Below are 18819 nucleotides of genomic sequence, written 5' to 3'. Positions count from 1 at the left end.
TTAATAATAGTAAATAAATTTTTTTCATGGAAAGACTAGAAATTAAAGGAATTACGTATGAATATATTCTTATATAAATTAAATAATAAAATGAAGAGATAATTTTTAGGGGTAAGAATCGATTTTGGTATCGATACTATCGATACTATTAATACCTGACCAATACCCATACAGTATCGATACCAGTATCGATGCCTCAGGTATTTTGCCGAGCCTGAAAATTTCATCCTGCCAACAGCCTTTCAACTTTCGACTTTCAATAACGCCTTTGTGCAAACATCGCGAGGAATAATTGCGATTACGTCTCCTCCAGAATGCCGCTATGCCAGTCGTGTGCCAGCTTCGACCTATACAGCCTCTGGCGAAGACCATCGGGATCCGTCTGCCTCCGATTGAGTGACCTGCTGAACGCACGCAGCCATTGCGATTTCTGCTCGCTATTATGTGACCACTTCGCGTCCCAGATTGCCAGCCTGACGCAGAACTCTCAGTGTCGAATCTGGCTGTCACTTCGCAATACTGCAGACTCGATGGGCGATGGATCGAGGTATGAGTTTAGTCGTCTTACGGCAACATTCACAAAGGAGGAATTTGGGGGTTATCCGGTGCAGTTGTGCCTCGTTGCAAGTCAAGGTATTGATATTCTTCTTTACTGTGTTGTTCTCTTCACTTGAAGTCCTTGATAACAATTATTGTTTTAGGTAGTCCCGCTGCGAAGAGTGGTCACTTTGTCGGCCGGTATTTAGGCAGCGATCCCAAGTCTCCCCATCACTTCGCAGCTATTAGGACATGGTTAGATGGTTGTCTCAATCATCCTGCGTGTGAGATTCATCTTTCGGGATCAAGATCTATTGATCCCAGAAACTCGCCATTGCCAACACGATGCGTGGAGCTCATTGAAGGCAGGACTTTTCAGTTATCCGAGACCGGCAACAAAGTTGGCTCCTATATCACCCTAACCCATCGCTGGAACGAGGAGACGCCAGCTGCGAGTACCACTATGTCCAATTTGGAAGAAAGACGCATTGGACGGGGCTGGGAGACGCTCACCAAAACCTTCCTCGATACCATCGAGGTCGCCCGGCGGATGCGCATCCAATACGTCTGGATCGACTCCATCTGCATCGTTCAGAGTGGTGATGATCAGAAGGACTGGAATTTAGAAGCCTCTAAGATGGCCGTGTACTACCGGAACTCGTTGATGACTGTCGCTGCGGTTGATGCTTCCAAAGAAGATGGCTTTCTGTTAGCCCGAGCAAAGGACGCGATGTTCAAACGCCTGGTACGTCTGCCATACTTTGATGTGGCTAGCGTGCCAAAGGGACACATATTCGTGTATATACCTGAGTTTGATGCTAGCAAAAGCCATTATGATACTTACAATCGAGGTCTTCTCACCCGAGGTTGGGTGTTTCAAGAGTGGCTCCTCAGTCGACGCATTCTATATTTCGCCAAAAACCAACTAGTTTTTGAGTGCCAGAGCCGTCGGCCAAAAAACGAGAATAACGAGGTGCTATTCGCCGAGGAGTCTTCAGGCTTCAGCACGTACCAGTCGGTCTTGAAAATGAAATATGCTATCAGAGAGGAAAGCCAGAAAGGTGTTGTCCCCGATAGGTTTTCGACTTGGTACACCATTGTCGAGAAGTACTCCCAGCAGACACTCACGTTCCCAGAGAAGGACTACGTGGTGGCGATTTCTGGACTCGCTCAGGAATTTCGGAACACGCTGGCCTCAGCCAACGAAAGAGTCTCAGCTAATGTGTCACTGGAATATGTGTCGGGGTTATGGCTTGAGGATATCCATTATGGTCTGCTCTGGCACCTGAAAGATCGAGTAGCTGCGGAAGACGCCAAAGCTCAAGTTTCTACTGCGTCGTCGTGGTCCTGGTGTTCACTCTTACTCCCTATATTCTGGCTGCCTAGGCGAGCCCGCACAAGAAACGAAATGCAAGTAATCGGCCTCAAAACAACCGAAGGACACATGCTGTCCGTAGATGGGAACTCGCCCGTACGTGGAGTACAATACTTACGGGAGCTTGCACCGCAGCAAGATAATTCAGGAGAGAGCGACACCGAGGATATGGGGTGGTCTAGGCTGGCGCCAGGGTCATTGCTGGTTAGAGGGCGTCTAACTCCTGTTTACATCGGGACAAATCTTTCCACAAAGGATCTTCGACTCGTAGCGAATGTGCCAGGACACAGCTTCCACACCGTGCCCGCTGACTCGTCAAAAGCTTGGCGAATCGTCGTTTCGCCGCAGGAGACTGGAATCATTGCAGGATATGGCTCGTTCGAGAGACCGCAAATTCAGAAACAGCTCTGCCGTTATGAGACGACTGTGGTTTTAGCTCTCCATATCTCATCGACTGATGGCGTTGGTCTTGTCACGGCGGTTCTGGCTCGAGTCCTTGGTTTGGAAATTCCTGTCGTATATAATGTTCTTTTTCTTGAGCCTCAGGGTAGAGGCAAGTATTCGAGACTAGGAGTCGGTTCTATCTTTGATACTAGACTGCAAGGTATCCTGAAGGCGGCAGGGGAAGAGGTAATTGAGTTGGTATGATATATAAAGAAGAATGGTATTCGGATTTTGTGTTCAGAAGTCAGATCCAACGTCTCTCGACTATAGTCCAATAAGTACTCTACAAATATATATACTTCTAAACCTATACCACCTAAAGTTGGGTTTCGATTCACTTAATCGCTTCCATGTACTCTGAGTCTTCGAGCACTCCCAAGCCACGAATACAAGAGTGCGTGTCCTACCTCTCGTCTTGTCTTCTGCTCGCCCTCTCCTCCTTCCGCGTTCTCCCAGCATCGACTTCCCAACTTTATTAGTGGGGTCACTTCTCAATTGTAGGCAAATTAAGAAATTTCAAGCATCTTCAATGGCCTATACTCAGATAGAAGCAGTGTATCGACTACCACATAAGTCAGACTCAACTTTTATTTTCGCTGGTTCCGTTTTAGGGTCTGGTCGTGAGCAGCTGCTGCCTTAACCTGAGCCGTTCCTGAGTACGCCCTGAGCAATCTGAGCCCACGGTACAGTCAGCCTGAGCATGCATTAAGAGGTCGTTTTAGTACCAACGGTGCTTGTTCTGACCCCTTTGATGCCCGGCTACACTTTCCTCGTCCTGTCTCTAAGCACAGATCCCGTTTTGGCTCCCTTGCGACCAAGATTCTTCCAGAACCATTTTTGGACCTATTGCTTATTCATACGTGACATGTAGCTTAGCCTCATTACCAATTTCATAAAGTCCAGGGTGTTTATATAGCGCAGTCGTCTAGTTCTAAGTGTTTAAAAGAGTTGATTAAAGCCTAAGTGGCCTTTACGATGGATAGAATATGTTGCTTACATAATACCAGCATAAGAAGTTAAATCAACACGATCGTAGTATTAGCACAGGCCCGTGATTATTAGAATCCCAGTGCTGGCAGCCAACCTTGGGACTTTGAAAGATGCTTAGCAACCTAGTAATATTCTTCTTGTCAAAGCTATCGTGGGTTGTTAGAAAGCTCCTTATATAGCGATTCGGCACTATTGCCTTAGATTGAGGCTGCCACGAAGTAGGAATTCCCGCTTGTCATGTGACACAGGTATATCTGACTTGTTTTTGGGTATAAATAAGCACACTTCTCCCTCTTAAAGGCTTCTTCCCTCCTTAGTTTAGAATCTTCGTATAGAAAATCCAATGAATTATTAAGGTAGCTGTTACGGTCACCTGTGACGTAGCACGTGCTGCCATGGCCCTGAGGCTCGGCAACACTGGTTGCACAGAGAAGCCATGGTACCAGAATCACGTGACTGCGGTCATGTGATGGAACGCTGGAACGCTAGGGACCACGGCGGTCTATGGCGGTCCACGACGGTCCAACCTGCACGGAGTTCTATATAAGCAGATAGTTTTCCTTAGATAGGAGCTTCGTGCTCAACTTCAAATAGTGTCATATGGCTTTCCATGGGAATGCACGTGAGCGTCACATGTGCCGTATCGGGCAGGTGATGCGAAGGATCAGGAACATGCCTTGGCATTGTTTCCTTATTGTTTTGAGAGCCATGTTATGACAAGCGATGTTGCACACTTGCTTTATTTCAGAAAGTGTGACAGTATTTACCGGAAGTTCCGGAACTGTAGCAGTTCTTATTACCTTGATCTCTGACTTGAGAAAGAAAGGCAGAGATCAGTTTCGTACTACAATTGATACCATTCTCACTTTCACTTGCTTTCACGTGATCGTCCCTATCGCCTACCATTTACTTCCTCACAGACGTGTAGTCAAATTCGCAGAAAGGTTTACTATTAACTGACTCTATTGGCGAGATTTTAAGCCAAGGAAAGAAGGAGGAATTAGGCCCCTCAGCTGGACTTATATACATGTAAAAAGTCACGTGTACTGGTCATATGATTCTAAGGGCCAAAAACGCCGAATCGTAACAGTAATTAAGAGAACAACGTTAATTGTAATGTTCATACTATTATAATAATATTTGAACTTACACTACCTTTTAATAATTTCCGATTTGTAATCTGCGGGCCGGCCTATTGCAGTTATAGATTTATCAATATCTTTGAATCATGTAATTAACTCAATATGTGAGGGGTTAACCCCTAGATGAAGCTCGGAACGAGTCTTCGCATACCCCTTACGTGCTGTCCTTGCAACCCGCCCTTGCGCAATGCCTATAGAGTGGAGCAAGGGATGGAACGAGGGACAGGAAACGTTTTTGATAAGAGGGAGGCACCCATTATATCATTAGCTCTTCATGTGTTCCTTAATTAATTACGGTCATATCTAAACCTATGCTCCTGAGTTATTCAGAGTCTAGCCTGTCACACAATGCCTCTATATGCAACAAGTCGTCGTACAACAAGTTATTATATATAACAAATAATTATACAACAAATAATTATACAACAAATAATTATACAACAAATAATTATACAACAAATAATTATACAACAAATAATTATACAACAAATAGCTATACAACAGGTTGTTGTACAACAAGTTGTTGTACAACAAGTTGTTATATAACAAAGTTATTTAAAGTTTGTGCTATTTGTTGTGTGACATCAATTGCTATTTTAAGAGAAGGGACCAATATTGGCTCCAGACTGCGCCATGCCTCCTACAAGCCGCGTTGTCCCGGGACCAATAATATCCTAGATGCTATGTTCTCTCAGAAGCTTTATTCTCCCAGGATTTTTCTCCTATGAGCCGCGATGTCCCAGGATCTTCTGGAATTATTTGATTGGTGCCAGGCATAGTGAGTAGCATGGCTAGGGGGTGAGCGATTATTTCAAAGCGCTTCTAGAATCAAAAAGCATAGATATAAATACTAAATATAATAATGGCGACACTATCTAATGGAAGATGCAAAAAAAAAGAATTTGGAATTGAGCTTTAATATTATACAAAAATAGAATATTAGAGTGAACGTCCTCTGAGCGTGACTGTTCATCAAGCGTGAAAATCCTCCAGCGCGACTATTTACCCTTCAGTTCTATTATTTATTTAATCGTCTCATCATCCAGTGCTAGTATCCCCCAGGTTCCAGGTATTACATTCCAGGCAGGTCAGTCACCCCAAGCTCCGATATTCATCCCTACAATACGCCACCCATCTTTAGTGAGCTCGTAGAGTAACAGATACGTGCCTGCACGCTTACTTTTCGCTAGAAGATAAATATGCAAATACTACTGCTATAGTGGCCGAAGCTAGCAACCAAACAAGATGTAATTATAATAGCTTTCATAGTTTCCAATCCTAGATCATGTAATTTTGCAGTAAAACTTGTGGAAAAATTCTATCCAATCTCCTGGTTTAATATCTAGCCACAATCCCAGAGATCACTATCGTAACGCAAAGTCTTGCCAGACTTTTGGGTAATCCATAGCTTCACCATCCATCAAACCATGAGCATAACACTCCACCTTGAATCGATAGTACGGCTCTTTTCTTTCCAAAACGAATGGAACTTGTCCACCATGTACTACGCAGATAGCATCTCCTACTGCCACATCATATCGAGCCAAACCTATATATCCGAGCTGAGATACAAAAAGTCTTCGACCTCTCAGAGCTGAGGAAAGAAGATGCTCGGTCTCAATGTTCCCATTGGGAGGCCAAGTCAAACCAGATTGGAATTTAGGAAGTCTTTTCCCCATCTCTCCAAGATCTGCAATAATAGTGCGTAGGAAGGCATTACACAGAGTACTATCAAACGTGGGATGTTCCCTGTTTATATTCGCTGCTTGGTAAGTCCTGCTAAGAACTCTGGAAATCCACGCTTTCCAGATTTGTAACGTCAACGACCCAGATTCATGATTATATTCTCCGCCGACTTCCGAAACAATATCGAACGTAAAGCCTCGTAGAAGCATAATGCGGCGTTCGTAGAGAAGCTGGGAGACTGGAGGATAGCTGTTACTAGTGTTATAAAGCTTTCCAATATAGGTGTTATTGCGATTATTTTTCTTCGTAAAGGCCGTAACATCGAGCATCTTTGACCAATTAGGTACCCAAGATAGAATCGGATTCAAGAGCTGACGCAGATAGGAACTTTTAGGGCCTTCCGGGCTCTCAGGACCATTACAGTATCCAAGGATATCTAGATTGCCTTGTATCTCTATTATCCTATCTACGAACCGTATAAAGGCCTTATTAATCGGTATCGAGTAATTTGGGTTTAACTCTCTACCTAGAGTATTGGTTGCAAGCCCAAACAAAGCGTATAATTTGTTACTTAAGTCGGATGCTTTGCGTATTCGTGATTGGTCGAGAAGTGAAGGAGATCCAGATCTCCGTCTTGGTTGATTCGGCCTTGTCTGATGCTATACAAGCTTATGACTTTCTGGAAGCGTACAAGATCTGGAGTTTCGGAGCCAGGACGTAATGCCTGCAGTATCCTGGAATACAATATTTGAATCACAGTTATAGTAACTCTTGTAAACTCCGTCTTATATCTGCCGCACATAAAATAGGTTTCATTCGGAAATGTAGCTTCTTGAATAACCCAGACCCGGGTCTACCAGTCTCGGTCAAGAAGCAGATCTAGTACCTTGAAAAACCTGTCACTAATAGTAGGAGGTACAAAGCCCGGAGGGTTACCAGATTTTGATCCTAATATTATCTGACTATCGGATACCATATTCATAGCTTCTATTGCAAAGACGCCGTCGTTTCTATCCGGACCTAGCCAAATGATTACCTCCTGGGCATGTTCATAAATGGCTTTCATATATTGAACCTGCTCGCTTCGCTCCTGAGTGTCCTCCTGGTCAATACAGAATGCATTGATCCCGACGAGAGAAATCAGCAAGTCACCACCCCCAGCAGCTTCTTGGACCGCCAAAACTGATTTTCCGCTAGCCATTTGTCTTATAAAATCATACCCTCTCGACTTGAACAGTTATATTAAACAGCATTTACATTATTTATTCAGGTGAAAATGCACTTTGATTTTCTGGAAAGAGGGTAGCATTATGTTTCAATATCAAACTTTGATGTGCTTTGATCTCTAGTAAATCAAATCTGCGTAGTACAGGCCGGAGTACTCCAATTGGTAGTACTGTAATTAGGAGTACTTCCGTCTATAATACGGACAAGGCGCGTACGCCAAAATAAAATACTCTAAGCGCGATGACCTTAAAGTGCAAATACAAACCTACGTGGGCCAACCTAACACACCCTAGAGGGCTGCAGGCGTACCCCTGCTTCGGTGTTCAAAATCGGCCCCTTCTATAAATAGTGACCCTTCTTCCTAAACACTAACGCATTTGGTCAGATGCACACCAGAAGTCCCAGCCGCTTTTCAGCTATTAATATGGTACAAATGGATGATAAGCACGTGACGGCGCCGGGCGAGGGTAAAACTCTGATTTGGAGCTTCTCATTTTAACATCGGCGACATCACCACTACAGAAGCATCACACACCAAGTCTACCAGCCTTACAACAGAATTTTCTACTCTTGATTTACATGTACAAAATGGGATTTCAATATCAACCGTTGAATCCCAATGAAATCAGGCTCCTGAAGCCTCTTTCCCGATCCTCAAATTCATTATCCTTCGAGATCGTCCAAACATCGCTCCTCTTAAATCCTCGCTATGCAGCTCTATCATATACCTGGGGTGCGCCCTATCGAAACACCCAGGAGAAGGAAACCGAATGCCCATCTGAGTTTACGGAATCCATAACCTGCAATGGGATGCACGTGGCTGTCGCACAGAATCTATTCAATGCTTTGGCTGCACTCACCCAGGTCAATGTAGCTGAATTGCTATGGGCTGATGCTCTTTGCATCAACCAAGCAGATGAATTTGAGGTACCTTCTCAGGTGATCATGATGGGAGAGATTTACTCCTCGGCAGAGGAGGTCTTGGGGTGGCTTGGACCTCTTCATAGAGGCATCAATGACCTTGTCTGGGGTACAACTAGCCTTGTCTCTGCTTTAGAAGCAAACAAATCTAGTCTTTATATTCGTCCACTTCGAGATCCCAATTTCTGGGCTAAGATCAGCATGGTCGACTCGAGTGACAGGCTTAGTCGGATTGGATGGTTTTGGAAGTCCTGTCGATGGTTTTCGCGCGCCTGGGTAATCCAGGAGGTGGTTCTAGCCCAAAATCTCAGATTATTTTGCGGGAACATAGAGCTGTCCTTCGACCGACTCAGTATGCTTTCTAATAGTATTAGGGAGCTTGGTTGGCAGAGTCAGATCAAGCTAGATCCGAATGACAACAACGCTACGGGTCCATTGTTGAAAGAACTGTCCATATGGAAATCCATCAAGGATTCTCCTTTCTGTGACAGCGCTCAAAAGGGATTTCTCAATGGCCGGTGGAAAGAGAACTCGGAGTTTGTGTGGTGGCTAACTGCAGTTCTGAGCTCCTGTCGAAGTTTTGAGTGCTTGAAGGTACACGATAAGATTTATTCGATCCTGGGAGTCTTTGATCACTCATTCCCTGGCCTTTCCATCTCAGAGTATATATCACCAAACTACGACATCCCAGTAAACGAACTTTTCACTCATGTGACAAAGCTAGTTCTGACGCACTCACTCGCATTGAGCTATGTTTCGGATACCAGAAGGGCTTCCAGCGATTCTTTGAAGCTCAACCTTCCCTCGTGGGTTATTGACTACTCTTGTGCAGAGAAAACAGTCGATATATGCAGCATCAACCCAGGTTCGGATACGTCTGCGGCTATAAGACGTCAATTCCCAGGATTTTCTTTTACACAGACAACATTGAGATGTTATGGCGCGCAATTCGATACAGTAGACGAAGTGCAACTTGGGACACTGGCAGATGCAATACAATCCGAAACAGCATTTCGAGACCTCCTTCGATTTTACCTCTCTATGCCTCTGGAAATTAGGGGTCGCCGAAGGATGGAATTATTTTGGAGGACTCTAATTATCAATACTCATGACACCAGTGATCCTGGAAATGCTCCAATCTTATTTGAAAATAACTTCATGGCCTGGTTCACACTACAAATAAGTTTCAAAAGATATAAGGCTTCTCTACGCATAGATCACGATGTTGCTTTTTCCGAGTTGATAAACCTTCTGGAAACTATGGGGGCTCCAGATGAAAAGAGAATTCGGGAAGATGTGGACAAGCCCTGTGACTGGTACTCAAAGACTGAGCAGGGACTCAAGCTATTTAGTAACGACGGGCAGTTTTTACGGGAGTTGAGGGAACTGCAGGATGCTTATAGTACTTTTTCTACCCCATTTTGCTATCTCTCCTGTGGTCGTAAACTCTTTAGAACAGAGAAAGGAATGCTAGGTTTGGGCCTGGAGACCGTTCAGAAGGGCGACCAGGTCTGGCTTTTATGCGATGGACGTACGCCTTTTGTGCTTCGCGGTAAAGGCGGCCCATCAGACTTTGCTCTTAATGGGGCTTGTTACATGCATGACTTTATGCATGGAGAGATGCTAAATGATGAATGGGGCTTGAAGGAAATAATTGGGCCGATCAACATCATTTAATATAACTCCGGCAAAGCGGTCAAAGAGGAAGTAATATTATAGTATTTGCCGGGGGCGCGCAACGAAACTCCTCAGAAAACAGAGGTCAAAATCTCAAGTTTCGGAGGTGTTTAGTTCGGTATCAATCGACTTATATGCAGACTGCATCAATCCAGAAGCTAACAGTCTCCGTGAAAGACCGAATATGTTGGAGGGCTGTTGCAAAATTTCGAGTAACAGGAAATGAGCAGCCGTTGAGTAATATATCGGTCGTATCTGCAGGATCGCCCCAGGTATATGAAAGCGCCTTGTATGGTGGACAAGTGAGCAATGAGGCATGCTCAAGACTGCACTCTATTCCCAACGAGGAATTCGACCGGATTGAAAGAATACGTATTTCTCTCAGCTCGCTGTCCAAAGCTCGGTATCCTAACTTCGATCGTTTTTCGCGAACTAGCGGCTTATTCATGGTTCTCATAACAAATTAAACGAGGTTTGTATAACAAAGAGCCTGAAAAATGACAATTTGTCAGCAGATAGGGCAATTACCGCGATCTGTTAACGAAAATGTATGTCATAACAAGTGGCGGATATGAAATATAAAGCAATTCACCTAATTTACTTTCAGCCATCGTGTCCCTTCGTTGAGTCATAATCAGACATGCGCCCGATTACAGTGTGTGTACGGGCAACAGCTAAGACGCTAGGCATACCACTTGCTGCCTTGCGCCATTCGTACCTCCGCTTAGGCTGCTCGGGTGAGCCTGGTGAGCCGAGGATGAGCCAAGGGCGATTAGCGCCTGAGTTGAAGCGGCGAGCTTACTAACCAACCTGAGGACAAAGGGAAAAAAAGTTGTATTCAACTACCCGCGCATCCAAGCAAACTAGGAGCGCATTCTATAGTCTCAGCCTTGAAGCAACAATGGCAGCCTTGAATAGACCCTCAGCGTTGTGCTTTTGGGACTTGCCAATAGACATTGTCATCTTCGTGCTCCTACTTGCGTTGCCATCAGTGGCAGACATTAGCATCCCCGATCCCCCCGATTGGCTCAATCCAGGTTCCAAGGGTCCGGGCTCACAAATACCAGATACTCCAACCTGCATGCGCACTCAATTTGAAGGGCCATGCGGTTGGAGCTGGCAAAATGTTCAAGATTGCACAGTCAATAGGTGCAACCATCACTTCCTTGGAATCTGCAGTTCTCATGGAGATCAGATAGACAGACATTGTGTCTGTAAAGGGCTCAATGAGGGAATATGTTCGGCGGCATGCGCCACGCCTGTCCACAACAGGGAGTACTTGAACTGGCTCTATGCGACTTGTATGGGCATATCGTCCGGATACGGGACTACCAACTCGCCTTCCATCGACACATTGACTATCGGCAGCACCACTTCTAGCTACAAACCAGGTCTATCCAATGCTGAGAGTTCGTACAACATTGAACCTACGTATAGGATTCCTACTTACGTGGATCGGTCCGATTCATGTCAGAGCAACTACGTCGCTGCTTGGACCAATTGCATTGTCAACTCCAGCGAGATCTACCTAGCAAATCAAGGGTACACTGTGGACTTCTATTCCAAGAAATTTGATTCTGTGGTGTCCCTGGATAGGAATTGTGCTTGTGGATCTGTCTACCAGGATCAATGCTCTGGGATGTGCGGAGACAACGTTGACTTTGCGTACACTCTTTACAACACTTGGGTCAATAGAACCTGCACAGGGGCTTCCTCATTTTCTGGCATGCCTGCAAATTGGGAGGCTAACTTGTTGATTATCGATGGTTCGAAATACTTTGCACTCGACTCGGCACCGGTACCCGCCTACTTGAGTTGTATGGACTCGACATGTCGACAGACATTAACTGAATCCCTGAATCGCTCTACAACCATCTGCTGTGGGCTCGATCAAACAAAGGAAGGGGGAATGTACATCTACACCCCCTTGCATCAGTCTGTCATCTTTCTGCAACACCGTGCAGTACGGGAAGACTTGTAGCGACAACTGTCAGCAACTATCGGAACAGGGACAGCTGATGCAATGGATGAGCTCTCTATGTTCACAGTTCAGCGGATGGAATGGCAATTTCCGTTCATCGACAATACCACGTATTGGCCGGCGGACAAGGTTCCATTCGCAACCTATCCGAGCTGCGCAGCCGGGGCATGCTCACAGGCAGTGAACAAATCACTTTCAGACCAAGTGAGTCTCCGGTGTCAGTCCGCCTCGAACTGCGCCAAGCCAATGGATGCGGTCAACTGGCCAGCATTTTGCAGCACCATTCAGTACGGGAAGACATGCAGCGATAACTGCCAGCCTCCCTCAGAACAAGGTCAGCTAATGCAATGGATGAGCACTCTATGTTCTCAGTTTAGTGGATGGAATGGCGCCTTCCCATTTATCGACCGCCTTGTATATTGGGCAGTTGATCAAGCTCCAATTGCCGTTTATCCGAATTGCACTGTGGGAACAGGGTGCTCGCAGGCAGTGAACCAGACTCTTTACGAGCAAAACACGACTCTCCGGTGTCAATCCCCCTCGAACTGTACATATCCCACGGAAGCGTGGAACTGGCCGGAATTTTGCAAATCCATTCAATACGGACAAACGTGTTTGAACAGCTGTAACCATTGGTGGGAGCGTGGAGAACTCGCGAATTGGATGTACACTACGTGCTCTCTGGTTGATCAATGGACAGGGCTTCCTGCTGATTGGCATCACCTCTACTATCCTCTTAGAGAAGACCTGATCCCTTGGCATTGGAACGTCAGCTGGTCGCCACCATCCCAGCAATCTGGTACATCGACTAAGAGAGCGGCCGAAACACCTGCGAGGCCTCACTGTCCGTCGACAGGTGCGAAGCTATGTGCTTTTGCGGCAGTAAATATTGCAATGGCTATCATCATGCCCATCTTGGGGAGGCGATCAGTGATATTCTTTGTGACGTTTGGCTTGCTCGGCAAACCTGATATGCATCTGTGGTGGATTTCCGGTATTTTGACACTTTGCTTACATGTCTTGAGCAATGCAGTCAACGCAATTTTGATCCAGCGAACACCGGGATTCGCATCAGTCAATGTTGGACAATTGATCCTACTCTGGTGTACAAGACCAAGGCTTGCGTGGATGGTGATGCTCTATCTCATGCCTATGGACGCCGAAAAAACAATGTATACTGGCGCTGCTGCATCCACTTTATTTGCCGAAGTCATACTGCAGCTAGCCTCAGCTTACTTGCAAGTTCATATTCCTGCTACCCAAATAAATCTGCTAACAAATCTGTAGCATGGGTTCTGCAGTGACCTTTGCCAGACTGCAAAAGCTGTTCAATAATGGCGTACTGAGTCATGCACAAGGTGGCCACGATGCAATCACCATGTACGCTGGAGCACTTATGTGGCTCGCTTGCTTCATATTCGCTATTGGTGCATGTTCGTGGACTGTCCTCGGAGTTAACACTTATCTATTGCAGCTTGGGAGAAGTTTCAATGGACTCGCCGTGAAAGCACGTAAACATCGGGACGACTGTCGGACTCTTTTGAGTAAGAATAGCTTCGCAGCAGAATCACTAGGAAGTCTGGAGAAAAATCTCAGCGTTTTGTGTCTGCAACCATTTCAAGACCATAACAGTGTCAGACAAGCAGTCACTCAGTTCGCGAGGAAAGAGTCAGGAAATAGGTACAAGGAAGTCACCGATTACGATACACGTTATTACGAAAATGGTCACTCGTCTGGTCGCAGCAGACGCTCAGGAGAGAACTCAGATCTATCGCTGAAGCTTCCGACCTTCAGGGATAACGCCCAACGGGGCTATGATGCAGCAACGTCAACAAGAGCAGCCGAAGCCATAACCCTCAATAATTTGCACAGACAACTCGTGCAGGCGAAAACCCAACTTCGCAATCTCGAACTGCAGATTTTGCCAACCACGACCGCACAACTGCGGCATCCGATTCGCGCAGCCCGTAGATTCTTTACCAGCATGCAACCTCTCGAGACTGGGGTCGAGCCACTTGAAAGAAAGATCGCCAGGACAAAGATTGATATCGGGACCCTAACTCGAAGCTGTGAAGCAAGCGCGAGTGTCATCGCTGGATGGGATGCTACCATTTCAGAATGGAGCTGGACGCTGAGGAAATGGGACCATCTCATCGAGGAGCGTGAAAAGGAGAGGTCGAGAGCTGATGATGCTGATCCCGAGACCAGAAGGCTGAGAACTTTGACTAAATGGACGTTCTTTGGAATGCTTGGATGCTGGATTGCTCAATGGGTGTGGTGGGTAGGATACATTCAGGTTATGGGAGATGCGTAGGTATTTCTGCTTGCAGGAATGGCCATTATTGCTGATTGTCCTCCAGATACTGTCCGCCAAACTTAGCAGCGATTGCTGCCATTTGGACACTCTTTTCGGCTACAGGTAAGCATTTGATTCGTTGCAGTGGCGTTAACTTGAGACTGATAAAATGTAGGTGCCGCTTCGGGAGCAAGCGTATGATAGGTATAAGTATGAGATAAAGTGACATTGATCAATTTGCATAGCCGGTAATGGGAGGAGAGTAAAGCTGAATGTCAGGTGTAAAGCGCACGAAATAAAATTGAGCCGTGAAGTATGGCAGTGTGCCGAGTAGGGTTGCCACTTTATTGTAAAAGAGAAGTATATTATTATTACCACCGTAATTGTAATAATAAAAGCATTTTATACCTTATATTACAGTCATGTGACGTACTAGCCTAATCCGGCGAGCGGTAAGCAGGCGGCAGTAAAAAATCTCTCTCCTGAATTCTCTATCTCTCCTAATTATTAATTATTAGTACCAAAATAATTAACAAAATAGGAGGCAATAACGTTTAGTATACTCTTAAACATAATTGGGTTTATAATGCCTTTAAAAAGGAGCCCTCAAAAGATGGACAATTTACTCTATTTACCTAATATATCTATTACAAAGATAGCAGATATCACGATTCCCAGATGCCTCCTAGACGCACGTGACGCGGCCGCCTTGCTAGGGAAGTATGCTTGGAATGCACTGGAGATATTTAGAAGGCTAGGCCCCTTTGGGACTAGCGTACTGTGGGGTATATATACTCCCTCGCAGCCTCCTGTATTCTAGTTTTCCCTTCCTTAGCTTTGAATCATCTTTATAAGGGACCTTCTATCTTGCTTTTCAAGCCCTAAATACTATATCCATAATAGTATTCAAAGCTTATTCTCTTTAATTCTATAAAGGATTTCAAATAAACTAATTCAGAACTATTAGAAATATGGGTATTACTAAAATAACGGAACCTCAGAAATACGAGTAATAGATTCTAGAATAATAAAAGCAAAAAGCTTTAGAACCCTTAGAGAAATCAGGTATTTATATCTTTATAAATATATACTAATAATATATTAGAAACTTTTCCGAAAACCCGAAAATTAAAGAACCTTAAATAAAGGCTATTCTTTAATTAAGTTCTAGAGTAATAGATATCTATAGGCCAGTAACTTAACTACTATTCTTAAGCCCTATTCTATAACCTTATAGGCCCTATATATATACTAATAATAAGACTACTAGAGAAAATATAATAGAGAAAAAGTATAATAGGTTAATTTCCCAGAATATTATATAATCCGAAATAATATTAATTTCTTCTAAGGCTTCTATTAGTTCAGGTTATTCTATTAGCGGCCCTTTCCGAACCAAATGCCTCTTTAATATTTCTAGAAGTTTTTTAGACAAATCTATAAAGGAAAAGGCTTCTTCTTTTATTAAAAAGTTCCTATATATTAATTAGCTTATTACTATTAAAAAACTATATAAATGAGCCAAGAAAGCTAATTACTTGCTTTTAGATATTAATTTAATTATTACTAGTTACCGGAAAAATCTTAAAAAGGCTATTTTATATAAAACAAGCTATAAAGATATTAAGAGCCTTTTTGAAAATATTAAGCTTTATAATACCAAGCTCGAAAATAATATTAAATACTATATAGCTATAGTAAATCGGCTTATAGTAGCTTTAATTACTTTTGCTTTATTTGCTTCTATTATTTCTATAATTCCGGCTATTTTAAATCTTTCTTAAAAGAATTCCGAATTATCTCTTACTTATTTCTATTTAGAATTCCCTATATTATATATTTTCTTTAGAGATACTAGAATTACTAAGCTTCTAGGTTTAATTCTTTTTACTAGAAATTATACTATTTTTAATAACTGGCTAATTTAGATTAAAAATAAACTATAAAGAAATACTAATTTATATTTCTTAGAAAATCTTAAAATTATCTATATTTCTAATAAATTTACTAGTAATATTTTTATTCTGACTAATTCTTATATAAATAAAAATAGTTCGAATTAGTACTATTAGTTTTTAGAGTTATATTTCTATCTAAAAAAACTATATTCTAATTCTAATAAAATATAAAATACTTATTATAATTTTAATAAGCTTTAAATATATTTTAGTTAAGTATTTTAAAAGTTCTATATTCTCTTTTTATAACTATTTATAGAAAGTAGCATTAGTCTATAAGATATTAAATATAAACTAAATAAGAAGCTTTTATTAAAGCTTTAGGAATTAATATATATATATATACTATAATAATTCTTTTATTAATATTATTTGCTTTATTTAGTATTATATTACTAATAATTAATAGATTAAGGCTATATATAAAAAGACTAAAGAATATAAGAAAATAATAGTTATTTTATTTAAGTTTATTTCTAGTATTATATTCTTTTATATTCCTAAAAAGTATATTTTTAAGAAAGAACTCAAAGAGCCTATATTAATTACTTTTATTAAATATATATCTTTTTATAAATATAAGTAATATTTTATAAAAACTAAAGATCTTTTAATTATTAAATACTATAACTATAACGAGTTCGACTATTATATTAAGTATTATCTAATTAGATATAGTAAGAAAACCAAAGTAGTTCTTTTTAGAATTGAATTAGATTTAGTTTCTATTTTATTAAAATATCTAGTTTCTATTCTAGTAAAATATTTAAAGAATTCGAGCTCTAATTCTAATATAGAACCGGAAAACGAGTATTTTTAAAAAAAAGTCTCTATTTTAAAAGCTTATAATATAGATTTAATAAAGATTAATTTAATTTATTTAATAAAAGGAAATACTTTTATAATACTTTATACTATTAATATAAATGAATTAGAAATTAAGTTTTCTTTTTTTATTAATACTAGAGCTAATAATTATACTTTTATTAATATAAAACTTATTTAGCTTATAAAGCAATTCTTAGTAATAGAACTATAATCTTTTTTCTTATCCTATATTATATATAGTTTTAATAAAAAACTAGTTAAGTTTACTAAGAAATATATAAAAGTCTTATTTCTAATTAATAAATAAAATATTAATATATCTATAATTATTCTAAATCTTAAAAATTATAATATTATTCTTAATAAAAAAAATAGATTATATATATTAATATTCTAGTTAATTATAGAAAATATAAGCTTATATAGCTAAATAATAAGCCCAAATCTATATGATTTAGTTATATTATTAGTATTTCTTAGTAATAGCTAAAGAAATAACCTAATAAAAAATATTAAAAAAATACTAATTAATGAAATTCTATTATAAGCTATTTCTGGAAATCTTTTATTTTTAAATAGTTTTTTTCTTTTTAGACTAATTAAAAAGAATTATATAAAATTATAAAAAAAGAGCTTTTATAGCCTAATTAAAATATAATACTCAAATAAAAGCCAAAGAAATAAGAAAAGGTTTTTAATAAAAAGTAAATATTAGATCTAGTTATTCTTATTTCTATAATATTTAATTATATAGCTAAGAAAAAAGATAATATTATTAGTTAAATCTTTATTTATAAAACTAATAAAAAGCTTAAAGTTCGGGAAAAAACTATTTCTGATTCGGAGAATTAATAACTAGAAGAAATAGAGCTTTAGTAGCTCTAGAGAATATTATTTCCGGAACTTAAGAAATATATCTCTATTTTTTCTAAAAAGAAATCTAATATTTCTTTTTTCTATAAATTATATAATTATAAGATTTAGATTAAAGGCCTAAAAAGAATTAAAAATATTAAATATTAATCTCTCTAATAATAATCTATTTAAAAGCTTCTAAAAATCAAGTATTTTTTAGAAAATAATCTAGCTAAAGGCTTTATTAAAGCTAATTAAGCTTTTTTTACTTTATTAGTTCTTTTTATAAAGAAAGTAAATAAAGGTTTATACTTTTATATTAATTTCTATTATTTAAATAATATTATTTAAAAGAATTAATATTTTTTTCTATTTATTAATAAGACTTTAAATTAATTATTTAAAGCTAAAATCTATACTAAATTAGATATTTACTAAGCTTTTTATTATATAGCTATAGATCCGGATTCTTAGAAACTAATAATATTCCGTATTTATTATAAAATATATAAATATAATATTCTTTAAAAAGGCCTTATAAATAGCCCGGCTATATATTAATATTATATAAGTAATATATTTTTCAAATATTTAAATAACTTTTATATAATATATTTTAATAATATTCTTATTTATTTAGAAAACCTAATAAAATACAAATAGTATATATATAAAATATTAGATTATTTATATCTTATTAGCCTCTAAATAAATATTAAGAAATCGGAATTTAAAATTATATATATAAAGTATTTAGGCTTTATTATTTCTATATCTAGTATTAAAATATATTCTAATAAAGTCGAAATAATATATAACTAGTAATTCCTAAAAATAATTAAGAATATATAATTCTTTTTTGGTTTTTATAACTTCTATAAATACTTTATTAGAAAATATAA

The 18819-nt window shown here is 40.1% G+C and overlaps 4 protein-coding genes across 4 annotated transcripts; 2 read left to right on the top strand and 2 right to left on the bottom strand.

The window, feature by feature from the left end:
• Positions 1–248: 248 nt before the first annotated feature.
• K444DRAFT_578013 (HET-domain-containing protein) lies at positions 249–2663 on the top strand. Its single transcript, XM_024877592.1, has 2 exons — positions 249–633; positions 702–2663. Exons 1-2 carry the CDS (start codon positions 315–317, stop codon positions 2558–2560), a joined length of 2178 nt encoding a protein of 725 aa, XP_024726407.1. The 5' UTR covers positions 249–314; the 3' UTR covers positions 2561–2663.
• A 3195-nt stretch (positions 2664–5858) lies between these two features.
• Positions 5859–6074, bottom strand: K444DRAFT_486060 (uncharacterized protein; the record flags this gene model as incomplete). Its single annotated transcript, XM_024873113.1, has 1 exon — positions 5859–6074. A coding segment is annotated over one exon (216 nt), but the record flags the coding sequence as incomplete, so codon positions are not given.
• A 671-nt stretch (positions 6075–6745) lies between these two features.
• On the bottom strand, positions 6746–10489 carry K444DRAFT_605729 (uncharacterized protein; the record flags this gene model as incomplete). Its single annotated transcript, XM_024878872.1, has 4 exons — positions 10142–10489; positions 8218–8235; positions 7061–7273; positions 6746–7027 (listed from the first exon to the last, which is right to left on the bottom strand). The coding sequence occupies exons 1-4, from the start codon at positions 10454–10456 to the stop codon at positions 6746–6748; spliced, it is 828 nt and encodes a 275-aa protein (XP_024726405.1). The 5' UTR covers positions 10457–10489.
• Positions 10490–11681: 1192 nt separating this feature from the next.
• On the top strand, positions 11682–14648 carry K444DRAFT_623045 (uncharacterized protein). The gene is made up of 4 exons (XM_024882226.1): positions 11682–13218; positions 13268–14290; positions 14341–14399; positions 14452–14648. The coding sequence occupies exons 1-4, from the start codon at positions 12023–12025 to the stop codon at positions 14475–14477; spliced, it is 2304 nt and encodes a 767-aa protein (XP_024726404.1). The 5' UTR covers positions 11682–12022; the 3' UTR covers positions 14478–14648.
• The last annotated feature ends 4171 nt before the right edge of the window (positions 14649–18819 follow it).

Source organism: Hyaloscypha bicolor (genome assembly GCF_002865645.1).
Source record: "Hyaloscypha bicolor E unplaced genomic scaffold K444scaffold_191, whole genome shotgun sequence".
NCBI lineage: Eukaryota > Fungi > Ascomycota > Leotiomycetes > Helotiales > Hyaloscyphaceae > Hyaloscypha > Hyaloscypha bicolor.
This window is presented reverse-complemented; position numbering and strand designations above follow the sequence as displayed.